At 34.2% G+C, this 16,870-nt stretch overlaps 1 protein-coding gene across 2 annotated transcripts; it reads right to left on the bottom strand.

Moving 5' to 3' along the window:
• Window positions 1-1,017: 1,017 nt before the first annotated feature.
• Window positions 1,018-16,487, bottom strand: LOC114162707 (CSC1-like protein RXW8). 2 transcript variants are annotated; one of them, XM_028046667.1, is made up of 12 exons: window positions 16,187-16,487; window positions 14,797-15,152; window positions 13,942-14,088; window positions 13,079-13,142; window positions 12,747-12,956; window positions 9,779-9,970; window positions 4,571-4,869; window positions 3,568-3,844; window positions 3,092-3,370; window positions 1,635-1,868; window positions 1,389-1,557; window positions 1,018-1,300 (listed from the first exon to the last, which is right to left on the bottom strand). In XM_028046667.1, the coding sequence occupies exons 2-12, from the start codon at window positions 15,072-15,074 to the stop codon at window positions 1,233-1,235; spliced, it is 2,217 nt and encodes a 738-aa protein (XP_027902468.1). In that variant the 5' UTR covers window positions 15,075-15,152; window positions 16,187-16,487; the 3' UTR covers window positions 1,018-1,232. The 2 variants fall into 2 exon arrangements, with proteins under 2 accessions (XP_027902468.1, XP_027902469.1); XM_028046668.1 differs by lacking the exon at window positions 1,018-1,300 and having other exon boundaries at window positions 1,393-1,557; window positions 1,635-1,836.
• Window positions 16,488-16,870: the final 383 nt, after the last annotated feature.

A 16,870-nucleotide genomic window follows, 5' to 3' on the forward strand; every position in this document is an offset into this window, starting at 1 on the left:
TTAAAATGGTTGGATAAGAAATAATAGAAGACTTGTTAATCGTAATTCGATCTTGCAATTCCTTCTATTTCAACCTTTCGATTATATTTATGAATATTATTATTTTGACATCTAATAAATTTTTACTCATTTTTGCTTACTATTTTATCTCTCAATTTCTCGTTCTCTTCTTTATAAATACAAAAGTTGACTTTTTAGATAACCAAAATATCCTAAAAATAATTGTCAAATTGTACATTTAATGTCAAATCGTCGCCCCCCTTAACACAATGATAACTAAATTTCTACTATAATAAAAAAAGTTATTTCTTTCCACTCACATTAATGAAATTTATTTATTTATTTAAATTTTATCATGGGTTTGTATAATTTTCATATATTACATTCTTTTATTCTATTTTGTTTGTTAATAATTTTTTATGAAATTTATACATTAATTTAAATTTTATCATGGGTTTGTATAATTTTCATATATTACATTCTTTTATTCTATTTTGTTTGTTAATAAATTTTTATGTCATTGTAAATGATTGTAAGTAAAATATCAAAGTTCAAAATAGTGCCTAAAATGATCTTATCCATCAACAACTATTCTTTTCATAGACAAATTATATCTAATAAATATATAAAAGTATCATAATTATAATATAAAAACAATATCAATAAAAGGTGAAGTTTTAAACCCAAGAACTTAAAAAATGCGTGCATTTAGTCGTAGACAATTATTATGCAAATAGTTTAAGTCAGATAATAATTCTACGTTGTGGCCATAAACCATTTTTTTAAAATTGAACGAAATAATACTTTAAATTAATTTTTAATAAAAGAATAACTGCTTTTTACAGTCTAGTTGAATTTCGTTTTTTTAACACCATAGTTTACAAGATAGTTTACAATAAACCATGATAGTTTATCAGGTTTCCCTAAATTTCCTTAATATCATGAAAACTTAATTACGTTAAAAATGAGATCCTCGTCGTTGTTGTCTTTGACGAAACCAAAATAGCAAGGAAGAAATAGATGAAGTGCACATTTATCACTAAACAAAATATAGCTTTTGTATTTTTCACAGAATTGGCAGTGTCCGTTGCACAACTGAACTTTCAGGGACAATCCAAATCCTGTTTTGGAACCCAGATTTTATCTTTTATCAAAATTGTTGATCCATGATGCTCCACCCCTTTTTGGAGACACTAAAATTCTTACAACATCATCAGGTGTAAAAACTAAAATTACTTCCCCCCTTGGCCGAAACTATGAAGAACAGGCGGCCATGCTATTTCTTGGCTCATTTCCTTGGCTGAAAAATAAAAACAAAATAATATATGAAATCATATCATTAAATTCAGATAGAAATTGAAAAACCTGCACTGGATATGGAAGCAAACCTTTCTCCATATCTTGCGGCGTTCCAACATCTTCTCTTTCCCCTTTATGACTGCTGAAACATTCGGATTGACTAGAACTAGAAAACTGGCAATACGCTGAATTAAGATGTTCATAAATCTGGTCCATTCTCTGACAACGCTCATCTCTCCTATCCATGTCAATAAGAACCTAAAACAAACAAGTCAAGTAGTCGTACAAAGGAATAGAGTAGGGTAGGAATTGTAAGGGTAATTAAGTGAAAGTACCTGTGTTGCATTGTTCTTAAATATTGGCAGAAATCGTTGCCTACAATATTGGTGAAATAGTACAGTGCAGATCAGCAATGGAATGGTAAACCCTGATGCAACTGGTGACTCTTTTATGCCAAACACCCCAAGTGCAATAACTTGAGCGACGAGCAACGAAAGGACCGTTGTGTTGTGAGCAATGGGCCATAACTGTCCCCCGCTATCATATTTTTTAATATATACATTCAGAATCTGAAAATGCTAGTGTTAAGTCGAACCTTTTTTTCTATCATCATAAAAATTTACTACTAAACATTAAAAGTTCACTCATGTCATGATGTCACACAAGGTAGAGTAAAAATTTTTCTCTACGAAACTGCCCAAGGTGAATTTAAAGTGAAGAAACTGCCACACACACAGTAAACAAGATAATCAAATTCTATATCCAGCTTTCCAGTCAATTAACCAAAACCATACGCAGAAAGTGTCTTGTTTCTAAAGTTGCGGACATGATCTACAAAATGAGGCAAATCATTTTCTACGATTGTATTCTCAATCCGACTGATGTCTTCAGGCGACTAGTCTATCTGTTCTTATAGTCCAAAGGGAATCAAATTAAGCATTCACTTTGATCTTCTCTTATGCCAAGAATCCCTTCAAATTATATTCCTATTTCCACCTTGTAGCCCGATTCAATTTCGCGAACCTTGGTTTGAACTATGTAAGCTGTCCTATGGTTTATTTCAGCTACTCGTAACCACCATAATATTCCTTTCATTTATACCTCGTGCAACAATGCTATTTTGAGGCATTTCATCACAAAATGAGGTGGTTTAAAGCATTCATACCCCTGCTAAACGTTTTTGCATGTAAACATGGACGCAGAAATAGTTGCTGCTTTCACAAGATAAACTACAAAATGTCAGAATAAAACCTCGAGTGATGCATTGATATCACACTACACCATGGTAAAAGAAAACGCATTCAACCTTGTAAATTTTACTCGGAAAAAAAGGTGACACCAAAACTGTGGATTTCTGACCCCTGAACTCGTATTATCCCATCATAATAATTGCATTAAATATCACAATATAAATTTGCTTGAAAATTGTTACCACATGAAAATGTCAAATTGGAAAGGGATTCAAAATCTATCAATGCCCAAATTAAAACAGTTTAAAACAAAAAAATAATTTTTTTTATCAACAAATGTTAGTTATTAGTATTTTGGTCGAGGAAGAAGTTGAATTCACAACCTCTCCGATCTTCCATACAAACCCATCAAACCAACCTTATAATTCTCAAGTGTTAGAGGGTAAAGTTTTCCACTCTCCCTTCCAACCTTACAACTAAGCCACCTTAAAACAAATATATGCCCACAAAGGTAAATGTGTATGCATATATAAAAGCATTAACGCAATTTAACTTCACGGTGAATCAAATTAAAAGGATCAAACCATGAAAGAAGTACTAACCTGGTTTCGGTAAACGAGGTATGCGAGTACGAAGTAGAACAACAAGAAGGGCAATATCAGGGGTGCCAGAATAGAACAGGTGAAGCCAAGGAATCCAAACAGTAAGATCCTTGGAACTTCTGTATGGTATGGAAAAGTTAGGAAGCCATTCATGGTATCTTCATTATACCCAAGTATGAATCTTTGGAACAGATTGCAAAAAAGCGGAAAGAGTTGCATAATTTCAAATGCCAAACTTGCCCAACCAGATGATAAAACATATGTTGTGAAGTAGGTAGCCTGTATGACATGAAAAAGTCACATTAAAGTGAAGAACTAATCATGGAAGAATTACTAATTCATTGATCTAAAAAAACTGAAGGGAAAAAAAAAAAAAAAGCTTAGTTTAACGATGCCAACAAAATTTATGCAAGTGAAGTCCACACAAGGGATACGCATTTCAATAGGCATTTGCCAAGTAAATATGGGCATCTCACCTGCGCAGGGACAGCCTTGGCAAGTTGGGAAGGTAATTCTGTTATACTACTAAATACTGCGAGTTGGCTGATAACAGACCCGGCAAAAACATTAACAAAAAAAACGTTCCAAATTTGGAAGTACAAAACTTTGGAGCATGCACTCTTCTTCCTTTCACTACGAGAAACACATCCCTCCATTGTTGAAAATAGCATCACCACTGGTGGAACAGCATATAAAAATAACACCAAAATCACACTTGGTAAGTAACCAGTCACCAGCTGAACCACAAATTTCCTGCAAAACAAACACTTGCTCAATTTACAATAATTTTTAAAACGGCTTAAGATTTAAATTAACAAGCTAACCTTCCACATCCTATGCACAAATAATCATCAACTACAATTTATAACAATCTCCCTTACAGAAAAACAATGTTCTGACATTCTTTATGTGTAACTCATGTATTTGAAATGAGACATATTGCACTGCTCTCGATTTTCAATAAGATTACATACTTGGATTTGTTTGTTGTAAGGAAATTGGGTCTTTGAATGAGATTTCCGTAGCAGATACAGGGAGGGTTTGGGTAGCTTTGCTGCGTTAATGTACAAATTTTACTTTGTTGTTTAATGTTTTGTTTTTATGCCAGTGAGTATCCTTTCATCCATCCACCCTTCTCGTTGTAAATATTTTCTGACTTAATGAATTATTCTTTTATCAGCAAAACAACGTGTATACGAGTGAAGTTATAAACGGAAATTAGGTGAAGTAGAAGGACAAATAATAAGTAACTTTAACAAGTATTTCAAATATAAAAACACCAGGTCAGAAAACAAACAGAGCAGATGGTACTAACTAATAAGCTCAATAGAAAGACAAATAAAATGAATTCTTCGCATGGTAAAAATGTTTTTACTAATAAGATCAACATTTAACTTTTCATGCATAATTATTTGTTTCCAAATTCTAATCCATAAATATTGTGAAAATGTTGTCCGTTGTGTAAATACAACAACTTACTTTTGAAGCATTCCTGACAGAAAAGGGAGCATTTTCTCAAGCTTCTCGAGTTGAGTCAATCCTTGGGCGAATGTGACAGGGATAAGGAATACAAGAACAAAGGTGACAGAAGCCGCAAATGTAGTTATCTTACGGATCCAAAGTTGCTTGTATGGTATGCAAAGGTTGGACCAGTAAACATCCTCTGGTTCAGGAGCTAGGTCTGTGACCCATTGCATAGGATTTGATGTTTGAAGACTTTGAGCAACCGTAAGAGCAGCATAACGGCTTTTAAAGAACACGAAAGCAGCTGCACATTCCTGTATTGAAGTCCAAACATGTCCATATTGTGTTTGTTAAATGAACACAGATTTGAAATGACATAAAATTGTGATTCTAGGACCAAAGCAGAGCAAGTATATGTGTACTTCTATAATTAGTGGCAAAACAAATATCCCGGTAATAACTGCTTCATTTGTGGCTTAATACATAAGTAGTAGATGTTACAAGTATTTTAACGTATCAGACCACCATATGTCGACACAGAAATTAGAGATATAATCAAATGCATATAATAAGCATGAGACGAAGTAACAAACCAGTGCAAAATATACGTTGAACCTTAAAATAAATTGAATATTTTCCACCACTTGTTACTTTCTTGCATTTCTTAGTTCTGGATACACATCTATCGATCTAATAGACAACGATCTTATGAGAATGACCCCAAATAACAGTATTTATAAGCTAATCACACCCTATGATATCCTTATCCAAAAGTCCAACCCTCCCAATAACTCACATTGTTAGGTTGAGGAACTTGAAAGATTTTTTTTCTCTCACGGCCCACCTTAAGCTAGGGCCTCTAGTTGGACTCTAACTAACGCATAGACCCACTTTACCATATACTAAAAGTTAATATATGATAAAGAAAGATCAAGCTCTTAAATAGTTAAAAAGAAATAGGCTTAAATACTGTGATAAGACCAGTATTTAAAACTACACATAAAGAGATACTTCTTATTCAATGAAGGTCTATTCCTTACCAATGTAGTAGGGAAATAGACAAGAACAACAATTTCAGATGAGGTATTTCGAGAGGCCTCACTCTCCACAACCTTTTCCCACCAAAACTGTGATACAACAACATAATCCCCCCACACACCTAAAATAGACTATTTATAATGTATGTTACAGGTATAAAACATAATTGTCCTAACTGCCTTGTTTTTTTCTTCTACTATGAATGTCAAACCTATCAATACTCCCTCCATGAAGTTTCACTTTGTCCTCAAGGTGAAATTCAGGAAACTCCTTGTTAATGCAAGTTGTCGCTTCCCAACTATTTTCAATGGTGGGAAGATGTTGTCACTTGGTTAAAACTTCCAATTCTCCTTGGCTATTTGGCCTTGTATCCAACAACTGCTCTGGATAAACTTTGAGAATCAATTCTTCTGTGGGTGTAGCAGGTAAGGCCTGGATGGTAGTAGCTAGCTGGACTGCTCTTTTTGAGGAGAGAAACATGAAATACTGGATGGATTATGCTGTGAGCGGGCAGATCCAACTTGACTGCCACCAACCTGATTTGCTCATTAATCTTGTAAGGTCCATACAACGTAGGACTGAGTTTTTCATTGGGTTTTCTAGCTAGGGCTGCAACTTAAGATAAACCCAATCACCAACTTGGTATTCCACTTCCCGCTTATGCTTGTGGCCTGAACTTGATTTTGATCTTGAGCTTTGCATAAATTCATTTTCAACTCCTTCAATATCTCATGACATTCCTATTGGAGTTGGTTAACACTTTCTACTCTAGATGGAATAGTAATACCCTTTAAATGCAAGGGAGGATCACGGCAATAAAGAGCCTTAAAAAGAGACATCTTTGCCGAAGCACTATAATTGGTATTAAACCAAAATTCAGTCCATGGCAACCACTGTGGCCATTGTCGAGGCTGAGAGCCTATCATACAATGAAGATAGGTTTCCAAACAACTATTAACAGCCTCTGTTTGACCATCCAATTGAGGATGGTAGGTTGTGCTAAATTTAAGCTTAGTGCCTGGTTGGCGAAATAACACACCAAAATTACTGAAGAACAACTAGTCTCGATCAAAACTATCATGGAAGGGAATCCATGTAATTTCACCATCTCTCTAAGGAATAACTAAGCCACATTTGTAGGGATGAGCCAGAGAAAAAAAGTGTGCATATTTTGTGAGTCTATCCACAACAACAAAAATAGTATCTTTTCCTCCAACCTTGGGTAATCCACCAATAAAATCCATAGATATGTAAGACCAAACTTAGGTAGGGATTAGCAATGGCTGCAAAAGACTAGCAAGGGTCAATTTTTTGTCTTGTTGCGTTGATACACATCACATTGCATGACAAACTCTTTAACATCTCTCCTCATGCCTTCCCGATAGACCACTCCGACCACCCTCTTAAAGGTTCGAAAATACCCATTGTGGCCTCCTAAAGGAGACTCATGTTGCTCCTTGATGATAAAAGGAATGTGAGAATACTTCTTGGGTAACACCAGTTTCCCTTGATAAAATAATCTCCCATTCTTCAATTTGTAGTCATCATGAGCTTTAGAATTCACCAAAAATTCTTGCATTAATGAAGTCAACTTAGCATCTTGTTGAACTTCTGCTTCCCAAGCCTCCCATTCATCTGTTTGAAACAAAGAGATAGCCATAAAATAATCCCTTCATGATAAAACATCATCCACTTGGTTTTCCTTTCAGGGTCTGAAACAATTTCAAAATCATACCCAACGAGCTTGGAAGCCCATTTAAACTATTCCTCAATCAACAAACACTACTCACCGAGAAATTTTAAACCAGAAAACAAAATGACTGCCCATAAGATAATGTTTCCCTAAGGCTTGCTAACCATTCCAACCCCAAAACAATGTGAGCACTTTCCAAATTGAAAACGAAAATTGCTTATTGAATTTGCAAACCCAGTAAATCTAGAATGAACCCTTGACACTTCCCTTGGCAATGCACCTTGTGCCCATCTCCCACCTCTACCACATGGAATTTTAGCTTCTTGCTTTAGCACACATTTAGGCATCAAATCTTTCAAAATTAAATTGTGGGAAGCTCCACAATCAGAAAATCGACCACTCTCAAATCTTCAATTTTCCCCCAAAGCTTCCAAAACTTCTTAGTTGTAAGCCCAACCATGGTACACAAAGATAATTGCAAGACCTATCTTTTTTCCTCCAAATCTTCTTCTTGATTAACAACATTGTCCTGCAAATCCACAAAACCAAACAAATCCTCCTCGGTCATAAGCAGCATGTGCAATTGTTTATTCCTGCACACATGACTAGGGCCAAACTTTTCGTCACACCAAAAACATAGCCCTTTCTTGATCTTTTCAAGCAATTCTTCTTTTGACAATTTACGAAAAGGAGCTCCTCTTAGCCGCTGCACTATTGGAGTACTACTCATGGTACTCGAAAATTCACTGCCTCCCCATTTTCTTTGCTGGAACTACAAGCAACCACTGAATTCCCTCCATCCCTTGAATAACTTATAGTCACAGAATACTATTTGTATCCATTATTGGTTCCGCTAACGTTTTGAGTTCCTCTTTTTGATGTGACCCTGCTTTTTTACTCCACCATTTGAGCCTTCATCATTAACACAACAAGATTGTTGGGTTCATACAACTTCACCTCAGCCTTGATATCTTCTTTCAACCCATTCAAGAAGGTGCCTACCAAATAGTCTTCCTCAATGCCCGACATACTGTTCAAACTGCTCAATGTACTCCTCCACTAAACCTGTTTGTCTTAATCCAATAAGAATTTCAAAAGGATCATCGGTTGAAATCTTCACACAACAACAACCTTGAAGGCAGCCTACGTAGGATTGGGATTGCACGTCTCCCACCACTGAAGCCAATTTAAGGCTTTCCCTTCTAATGCAATCAGGACTGCCAACATTCTTTCTTCCTCAATAACTTCCTTCAACCTGAAATGTCTCTTCAACCCGATTGGTCCATCCATAAGCCTCCTCTCCTGCAAAATCAGGGATGTCCAATTTCCTCCACCTTAAGGAAGACACCGAATGCCCCCTATCTTCCTCCCCTCTCGTTCCACTGCCTTTGTTCATCACAGAAACGTCGTTGGAAATTTTCCCTCTGCACGACATCTTTTCCACCACAACGGTGAGACCCCTAATCAAATCTTCAGGCCTCTGGAACCTCTTATGATTTTCATTTTCTGCTATGTCAAAATCTTGAACAAATTCTTGCACCATCTTTTAAAAGCCATCCATTCTTGTATTTACCATAACCTAACTTCCACCCCCACAAAACCAAGATCTATGCTTTGAATACCAGTTGATAAGAACAATATTTACAAGTATACAGAGAGAGATACTTCTTATTCAATGAAGGTCTATTCCTTATCAATGTATTAGGGAAATAGACAAGAACAACAATTAAAGCTGAGGTATTTCGAGAGGCCTCACTCTCCACAACCTTTTACCACCAAAACTAAGATACAACAACATAATCTCCCCACACACCTAAAACAGACTAATTATAATGTCTATTACAGCTATAAAACATAACTGTCCTAATTGCCTTGTTTTTTTCTTCTACCGACAATACCAAACCTATCATACTGTTTAAATAAAGAACCAGTCCATCCTAATCAGCTATATTAGTTGAGGAGCTGGTCCAAGAACGACTTTTGTTCCACTGACTAAAAAAGAGTGAAGCTTCTTTGCGATGCCTTCATTGTCATGTTCCTGCAGCTTAGATAAGTAACTTGCCTTTTCTATTTTCACATTAAAAGGTCATATAAATGATGGTGGGGAGCCTAGACATACTTCTACTAGAAATAGTTTATACTTGTTTCTAAGGTTTAAATTGGACAAATGATGTTGGGAGACCTAAACAAACATCTACTACAAATAGTTTATACTTGTTCATAAGGTTTAAATTGGACAAATGATGTTGGGAGGCTTAGAGAAACGTCTACTAGAAATAATTTATAATTGTTTCAGAGGTTTAAATTGGACAATGCGGCAGAAGAGAAAATAATAAGTGAATCATTAAAAATCAAATAGAGATTAAAGAGGTTTCACATATTCATATTAGATCAAGAAAATTCTTATCATGGGAGTTCACTAGATCACAAAAATGAAACGGACTAACACATTAATATTGTAATTATATAAATCAATCCAGCCAGAAATTGACCTTTTTTCTTGCATTTAAATGCACGTCAGAGTAGCCTGTTCTTCCATGTATACTATCGGTTTCATTAGAAATAATCTTAAAAGAATTAGTGGATCCTCCACAAAAGTAACATTGCGTAAAGCTTGGCTTACACGTCTGTTCCATTGAACCACAACCAGAACTGAGCATTTTACACATATATTCTGCATCATCCTAGCAGAAAAAGATTAAAAAAAAAACAAAAGTTTAAACAACAGTAATGTCAACAGAGAGAAGAATGCTTGAAAAGTCTATATTATTTTTGAAAGATTCTTAAGACCACAAGTGATATATAACAAGCCTGGGACCACAAGTGATATATATTTCGCACTAGTACTTCTTGAATCATAAATAAAAGCCTGATTACCCCATCAAATAGGGAAACAGGGAAAGATGTCATAGATATTAAGAAATTCCGCTAACTTCGTACAAATGAAATTCAATAATTATGACCATGATAAAATTCAGGAACTGAGGCATGTCACAGATAAATATGACCATGAAAAACATTCAATAACTAGGACCATGATAACTATTTATAAGCCTTCATTTAATAACTTGAGTTTTTTAGAGCATTTTCGTAACATAATGCCATAAAAACTACGACCACGTTGAGGGCACCTTAAATATAAGATCATCCATAAGTCTTAATCCAACAGCTTAAACTCTTGAAAGAGTTTATTCTTGATAATTTTATGCATAAATTTATTACGAATTCTGTATTGCGTAGCCTTGAAAGGCTTTGATGATATTTTTATCATCTCAAAATGGATATCAAAATGCAAAAAGAGGCGTATATGAAAATGTTGAAAAGAAAGGAAACCCGTCTCAACTAAAAGTTCCTAGGATTTGAACATTAAGAAAAAGAAGTACAGGAAAAAGTTCAACCAAATAACCAAATAAATTGCATAGCATGAATTCAAAAATTAAAGAAAAACAGAAACTTATTTCCATAAGCCTTGATACAAGCTAATTCACCTTGAACTATGAAAATATTTATGACATTAAAATAGAAAAAAAAAACTGTTGAAATATAAACTTGATTTTGGGCCTTACTTGTCTTAACAAAAAGCCTAAAAATCTAAGAATGTTTAACATGTTCTAGAGAGACATTTTAGAAGCATGTTCTACAAAGGATCTCTTTAGGATATCATTCTAGGGTAGTGTGTTGATATGCTAGTACCTGTGCAGAACGTCTAGAAAGGCACTTATTAGATTAAGTATGTGTTGGCAAAATCCTGCCTATAGGTTTATTAGGAACCACTAGTATAAATAGGGTGGTTGTCCTAGAGTTTGTGTCAAGTCCAGAAAACCTTGAAGTGATCAAATATGACTAAAATATCCCCTCCAAAATTCTAGTCTTCACATTCTTCAAAAATTCCCTTCATTACTAAAATACAATTTCAACAAATTGACATTAGAGCTTGAAGGTCCTATCTAAAGAGATGGCATGTAGCAGCATGGTTCTATTCCTAGTCCCAATTCTCAACAAGAGCAACTATTGACAATTGGGTCCTTATAAGATGAAGACTCTTCTAAGTGCACAAGATGTTCACGAGATAGTTGACCACATCGAACCAAAAAAAATGAGGATAATCTCTCTCAAACTCGAAGGGATATAGGTTGAAAGACTCGAGAAAGAGAGACAAAAAGGTTCTTTTTTTCAGTCTAACAAGGAACAGATGACTATATTTTGAGAAGATATTTGAAGCAATTTATATAAGATCAAAATATGATGTTTTAATTGTGTACATCAATGTAGATAATTTTATCTTTAAATGTAGCAATCCAAACACATTCAAGAAATTTAAGAGATGACAGAAGAGTTTGAAGTAAAGCAAGAAGACAAAGACATCTTTATCTCTCAAGAAAGCTATGCAAAGGTAACAAAAGAGTTTGAAGTAAAGCAAGAAGACAAAGACATTTTCACAACTCAAGAAAGTTATGGAAGGAGACGATTAAAAAGCTCAAGATGGATGACAGTAGTTTGGTCGATACACCAACAGAATGTGAAATGAAGCTAAAGATGCATAATAGAGCGGATCCCACACTTTTCAAGAACATAGGTTGAACCTTACGTTAGGATCGAACAACCAATTGTGAGACGACAAAGGAGGATTAAGGAACAATAAATTCTGGCTTGTACTATTCTCTATTACAAGCTTCTTTTATGCACTGATCGGTGATTGGAGAGGAGATATGGATGATCACAAGAGGACAATTGGCTTTGTGCTTTACATGGGAGACACTATCTTCACATGGATGTCAAAGAAGTAATCGATCATTACTCTTTCCACATGTGAATTGTAGTATGTGGTAGCTACCTCGTGTGTTTGTCATGCAATTTAGTTGCAAAATCTCGTAAAGGAGTTGAGTTCATCTCAAGAAGAGTAAACCAATATTTTGATGGACAACAAGTCAACTATATCTTTTGTCACAAAACTCATTTCAGTTTACCATGATGTAAGAACACTGATACGCACTGCGAGAAAGGACACATGACTAGAATATGTGAAGACCCATGATTTTGAAATATGAACTTGATTTTGGGCTTTAGTTTTCATAATACAAAGTCCAATTTCTAACTATGTTTAGAATATTCTAAAGACATTCTAGAAACATGTTCTAGAAATATATCTTTATAATGTAAGCCTAGAGTAGTACCTAGAAGGGTCTAAAATATATAAGTAGACTATTATTTGTGGTAAAGTTCTAGAAAAACAGTTGTATTCATTCAATTATGTGCCGGGAAAAAATCCTAATCATAACTTTACGAGGAGCACTAGTATTAAACCAATAGAACTAGAAGTGATCAACTGTATAAGTACCTCTTTCTCCCATTTTCCCTTTATCAAACTTGCCCTTCACTACTAAAATGGCATTCTCACAAAACTCCAGAAATATTCTGTAAACACAATAAAAATAGAAAAAAATTCAAAAAGAGACAAACCTTCAGTTTCTGGACTGCACCAGACTTATACACAATTTGGTGCGACAAATATGTTGTGGGGTGATAGAATGAAAAAAACTTTTTCACTGTTTCGCAGTATGATTGATCTGGAGACCAGGGTATTCCTCTGACAAGAATTGCAAAATGACTAGGATTTGGCTGGGATGAGGTAATATGCAGTAGCCGCAAATTAGTAATGCTTTTGTATTCCTGAATATTATTCCGCTTCATTAGTCAATATTTAAACATTTGAAAAATAAAGCATTGTTCACTCTGAAAACAGATAAAGAAATTAATCTTGCGATTTAATGTCACATGTCACAGCTCCTTACAAAGTAAAGAAGAGTACAAGCTGTTAAAGTTATGATGTATAATGCGAGACAATGAGCCCAAAGCCTGACATCAAGCAAAAGAATAAATACAATCAATAAGTAAGCAGTTTGTAGGAGTGTTCCAGATTGAAATCATTAACTATTCACACAATATCATCTAAAAATGGAAGTGAGAATAAATAATAAGAATGATTCTATCTCGAAACAATTCCAGTTGCTGTTAGAAGAAAAAGGTTAAGCTATCCCAATTAAATAATAAATAAGATCTAATTTTACTTAAATCATTTTAATTTATCATCTATATTTTAGATTTTGAGGCAACAAAAATTTTCTGAAGTTAACTAAATTCATTCCTATTGCCTATTTTCTTTTATCTAAAACTCTTCATTTTTTACCCAGTGTTTGAAAAATTATCATGTATTTGAAATATAATATATATATATATATATATATATATATATATATATATATATATATATATATTTAAGCTTTATTAAAGTTTGAAAGATTTTATAAGATGTGAAATTAATGTCTTAAGGGAAATTTTTTTTTAACATCTTTCATGTTTTCATTAAGATTTAACATTATGTTAATTAGTCATGCCCAAAAAAAAATTATCTTAAAGTAGTTCAAGAACTCACAACAAAGAAAAAACTATAACATATAAGAGAGAATAAATTTCATATTAGGAAATCGATTTGTAGTTATACTTAAACTGAAATAACATATAATCAACAGGTACAAAAGTTATCAGATCAAGAAATCACTTTTTTTTCCTGTTCATTGTTTCTCAGCTTCAACACAATATTGACTCTTTGACATAATGGAAATTCCCATTTAGAATAAAAGTAACGGGTTCATACCACTCGGAACCTTCTTTAACATTCTCAATGGTAAACACTTCCAGTGACTCAAAAGGTATATTCTTATGTATTCTGTCCCTACCATAATAATTCACTGGAAGCACTAGAATAGTGCAGATGACAGCAGCAACAGAAAATACTCTAATACTGAAAGAGAAAAATTGATACCAATAGTTAGTAAGCACTAGAGCCACAAAAATGAACAAAATTAGTTTCCACTTCATTTTTATGTACTTTTATGTGGATATTAACCATGGTTTTAATTCAGTAACGTAAAATAGTGCAGAAAGCAAACTCATCAAACCCAAACAAAGAAATTTACCATACTGAAATTATTAAAAACCGTAAAATTCCGTAGCGGGCATCAAACTCAAACAAGTAAATTTACCAAACTGAAACTAATAAAGACGGTAAAACTCCATAGAAGGACCATTATTACCAAAAGCTACTTTGGTGACTGGATAACTCAAACTGACTTACCTATATCAATTAAGCATAATTTATAGTCAACGTAGTATCTATTCTGTGAGCACAAGTCTCAGTTCCAGTTATTATTGCACAAAGTGTTTATCTTCATTTATTTCAGAGACAAACAAATCATAAAAGTGTTGTGCTCACATTGGGCATTTTAAAAAATATTGATCAGAGTTTTTGTGGGTGCATAATGTCATGCCTAATATTATAATGATTGAGCCTAACAATATACCATCTATTCAATTGTACTTATTTAAGATTAAGATATCTTCACTCTGTAGGTGAGGGCATCTTGTGGATTTCAGATTAAAACTACAGTGTAAGCATTTCTTTAAAGACATGCAGCTTTGAAAAGTTTCAATTTTAAAATGATTGAGCAACCTGAACACAACCATCCTGCTAAAAACCACAGCATCCAAGCCACCGGTAGTCAACATTTCCTCTTGAGTCGTTTCCCATGCTTTCATTACCCAAGTAGGAGAGGGAACAAATCTATCCAAACAAAGATCCCTGCTTTTCGAACACCTGGAAGCTAACCTTTTTCCAAAGTACACATTGACATTGCTGGGCTGTTTTCTTAATATTGAATAGAGTGAAAAGAGCACCACGCACACGGCAATATTAATTCCAGCAGAGGTTAAAAGAGCAGCAATGTCCATCTCTGCCTACTGAGGCAAGCTTGACTGATCTCATTACCCAAGAAGAAAGACACAAGACATTCAAATCAAATTCACCACCTGAATGAATAATGTTCCAATTAAGGGCCCGGTAAATATGGATTTCTTAGGACAAGTTCAGGAAAGCAGCATATGTTATTCCCTTTAATTATTTGGTTAAGTTGCACCTTAACATGTGCGAATTTAACCTCAAAAACAGTAGTAGAATATACCGAGAAGCAAAGCTTTTTCAAATAAAAGAGAATGATCATTCAGCTGAAACTTGCATACATCAAGACCAATCAAGAGACGTAAAGTTTAAATGCAAAAGCAGCATGGGATCAAGTATTATAAACCTTTCATCATAATAACTAATACCCTCACGCAATCTACCAAGGAATACCAGAGAGACTATATGTTTCGTAAAAATGATATTGTGACTATTCCTTGTTTTCATGAAATCGTAGTTAAAGCCGGTAGTGTACTCAACTAAAAGGAAAATATAAAAAGGGTTTAAAAAAACTTGTGCAGTAAATTACTAACTTAGAAGGAAAGGGGAAGGATGGGTTGCCATTAAGTTCAACTGAACAGGTTTCAAATAAACACTAAATAGTGAAACTGAATAAATTTAGGCACCAATGAAAACAGATATTTCATATATATATATATATATATATATATATATATATATATATATATATATATATATATATATATATATATATATATACATATATGTATAACATATGACCAAACAGACTAACTTTGTTTACGGAAACAATGATTCGTAATGACATCATCATTTAAGCCAATCGCAATGGATTTCACCTCGCCTCGAGTCAAGAGAGTAAACAAAACAGCATAATAGAGAAGCCCGAAAACAATCCATGAAATGAAAGAGATCGGTGTGTACGCACATAGTTGGCAACACTAAGGAGATCAACATGCACATCATCACTTTAAAATACAAAACATTTGTGCGGTACAAGTATATATTTATACTATCATTCAATGTTGATACAACTAGAGAGTAACATGCGCACACAAGCATTCGTAATGAGGGAAATATCTGATAGATCAAATGCAGTTACGGAAACAATCGAGAAAGAAGATACCTGGAAGGGATAAATAATTCTATGTGAAGGATGTGTAATTAGGGGGCGAAAGGGGTGGAGAAAGCACAATGTCGAAGAAAATAGAAGGTGGAGGGGCTTCGCCTTCACGGAAGGTTTTGTGCAGAAACCGATAAGCGAAACCCTAACAGTTTTTGCGTTTTTTTCTTCTTTAATTATGCTCTTCGAAAGATGAGAAGAAGGTGGTGGATAGTTAAACATGGAATCGCTTCAAAATCGTGTAAGTGCGTCGCTCTCTCTTTCCTTTGCAGCCAGCCAACACACGAATAGCGTGAGTAACGGATTCTCCACGTGCCCAATCCCACATGCCAGAATGGCCACCAAAGATTTGTTTCATACCACGCATTTCCCAAACTCTTAATTTTCGAATCGTACGGGATGTCACGTCAGCGCATGGGATACTGTTATGTTAGAACAAAAATACTCTATTATATAGTTGTTGACTTTTACACCACGACAAAATTATAATCATATTTTACCCTATTCAGGTGTTTAACAAAATCCCTGCTTATTAAAAAACGTTCTCGAAAATTGTTTCTCCTTTTTTTTTTATATAACCCTTGTAAATATTTAAAATGAATCACGAGAAATTGTTTTCTTTAATCCATTTATATTCACTCAGCATACAAATTCACTGATATTAATAATAATTCTTTTAAAAATATT

The sequence above is a fragment of the Vigna unguiculata genome, chromosome 9 (genome assembly GCF_004118075.2).
Source record: "Vigna unguiculata cultivar IT97K-499-35 chromosome 9, ASM411807v1, whole genome shotgun sequence".
NCBI classification, from domain to species: Eukaryota; Viridiplantae; Streptophyta; class Magnoliopsida; order Fabales; family Fabaceae; genus Vigna; species Vigna unguiculata.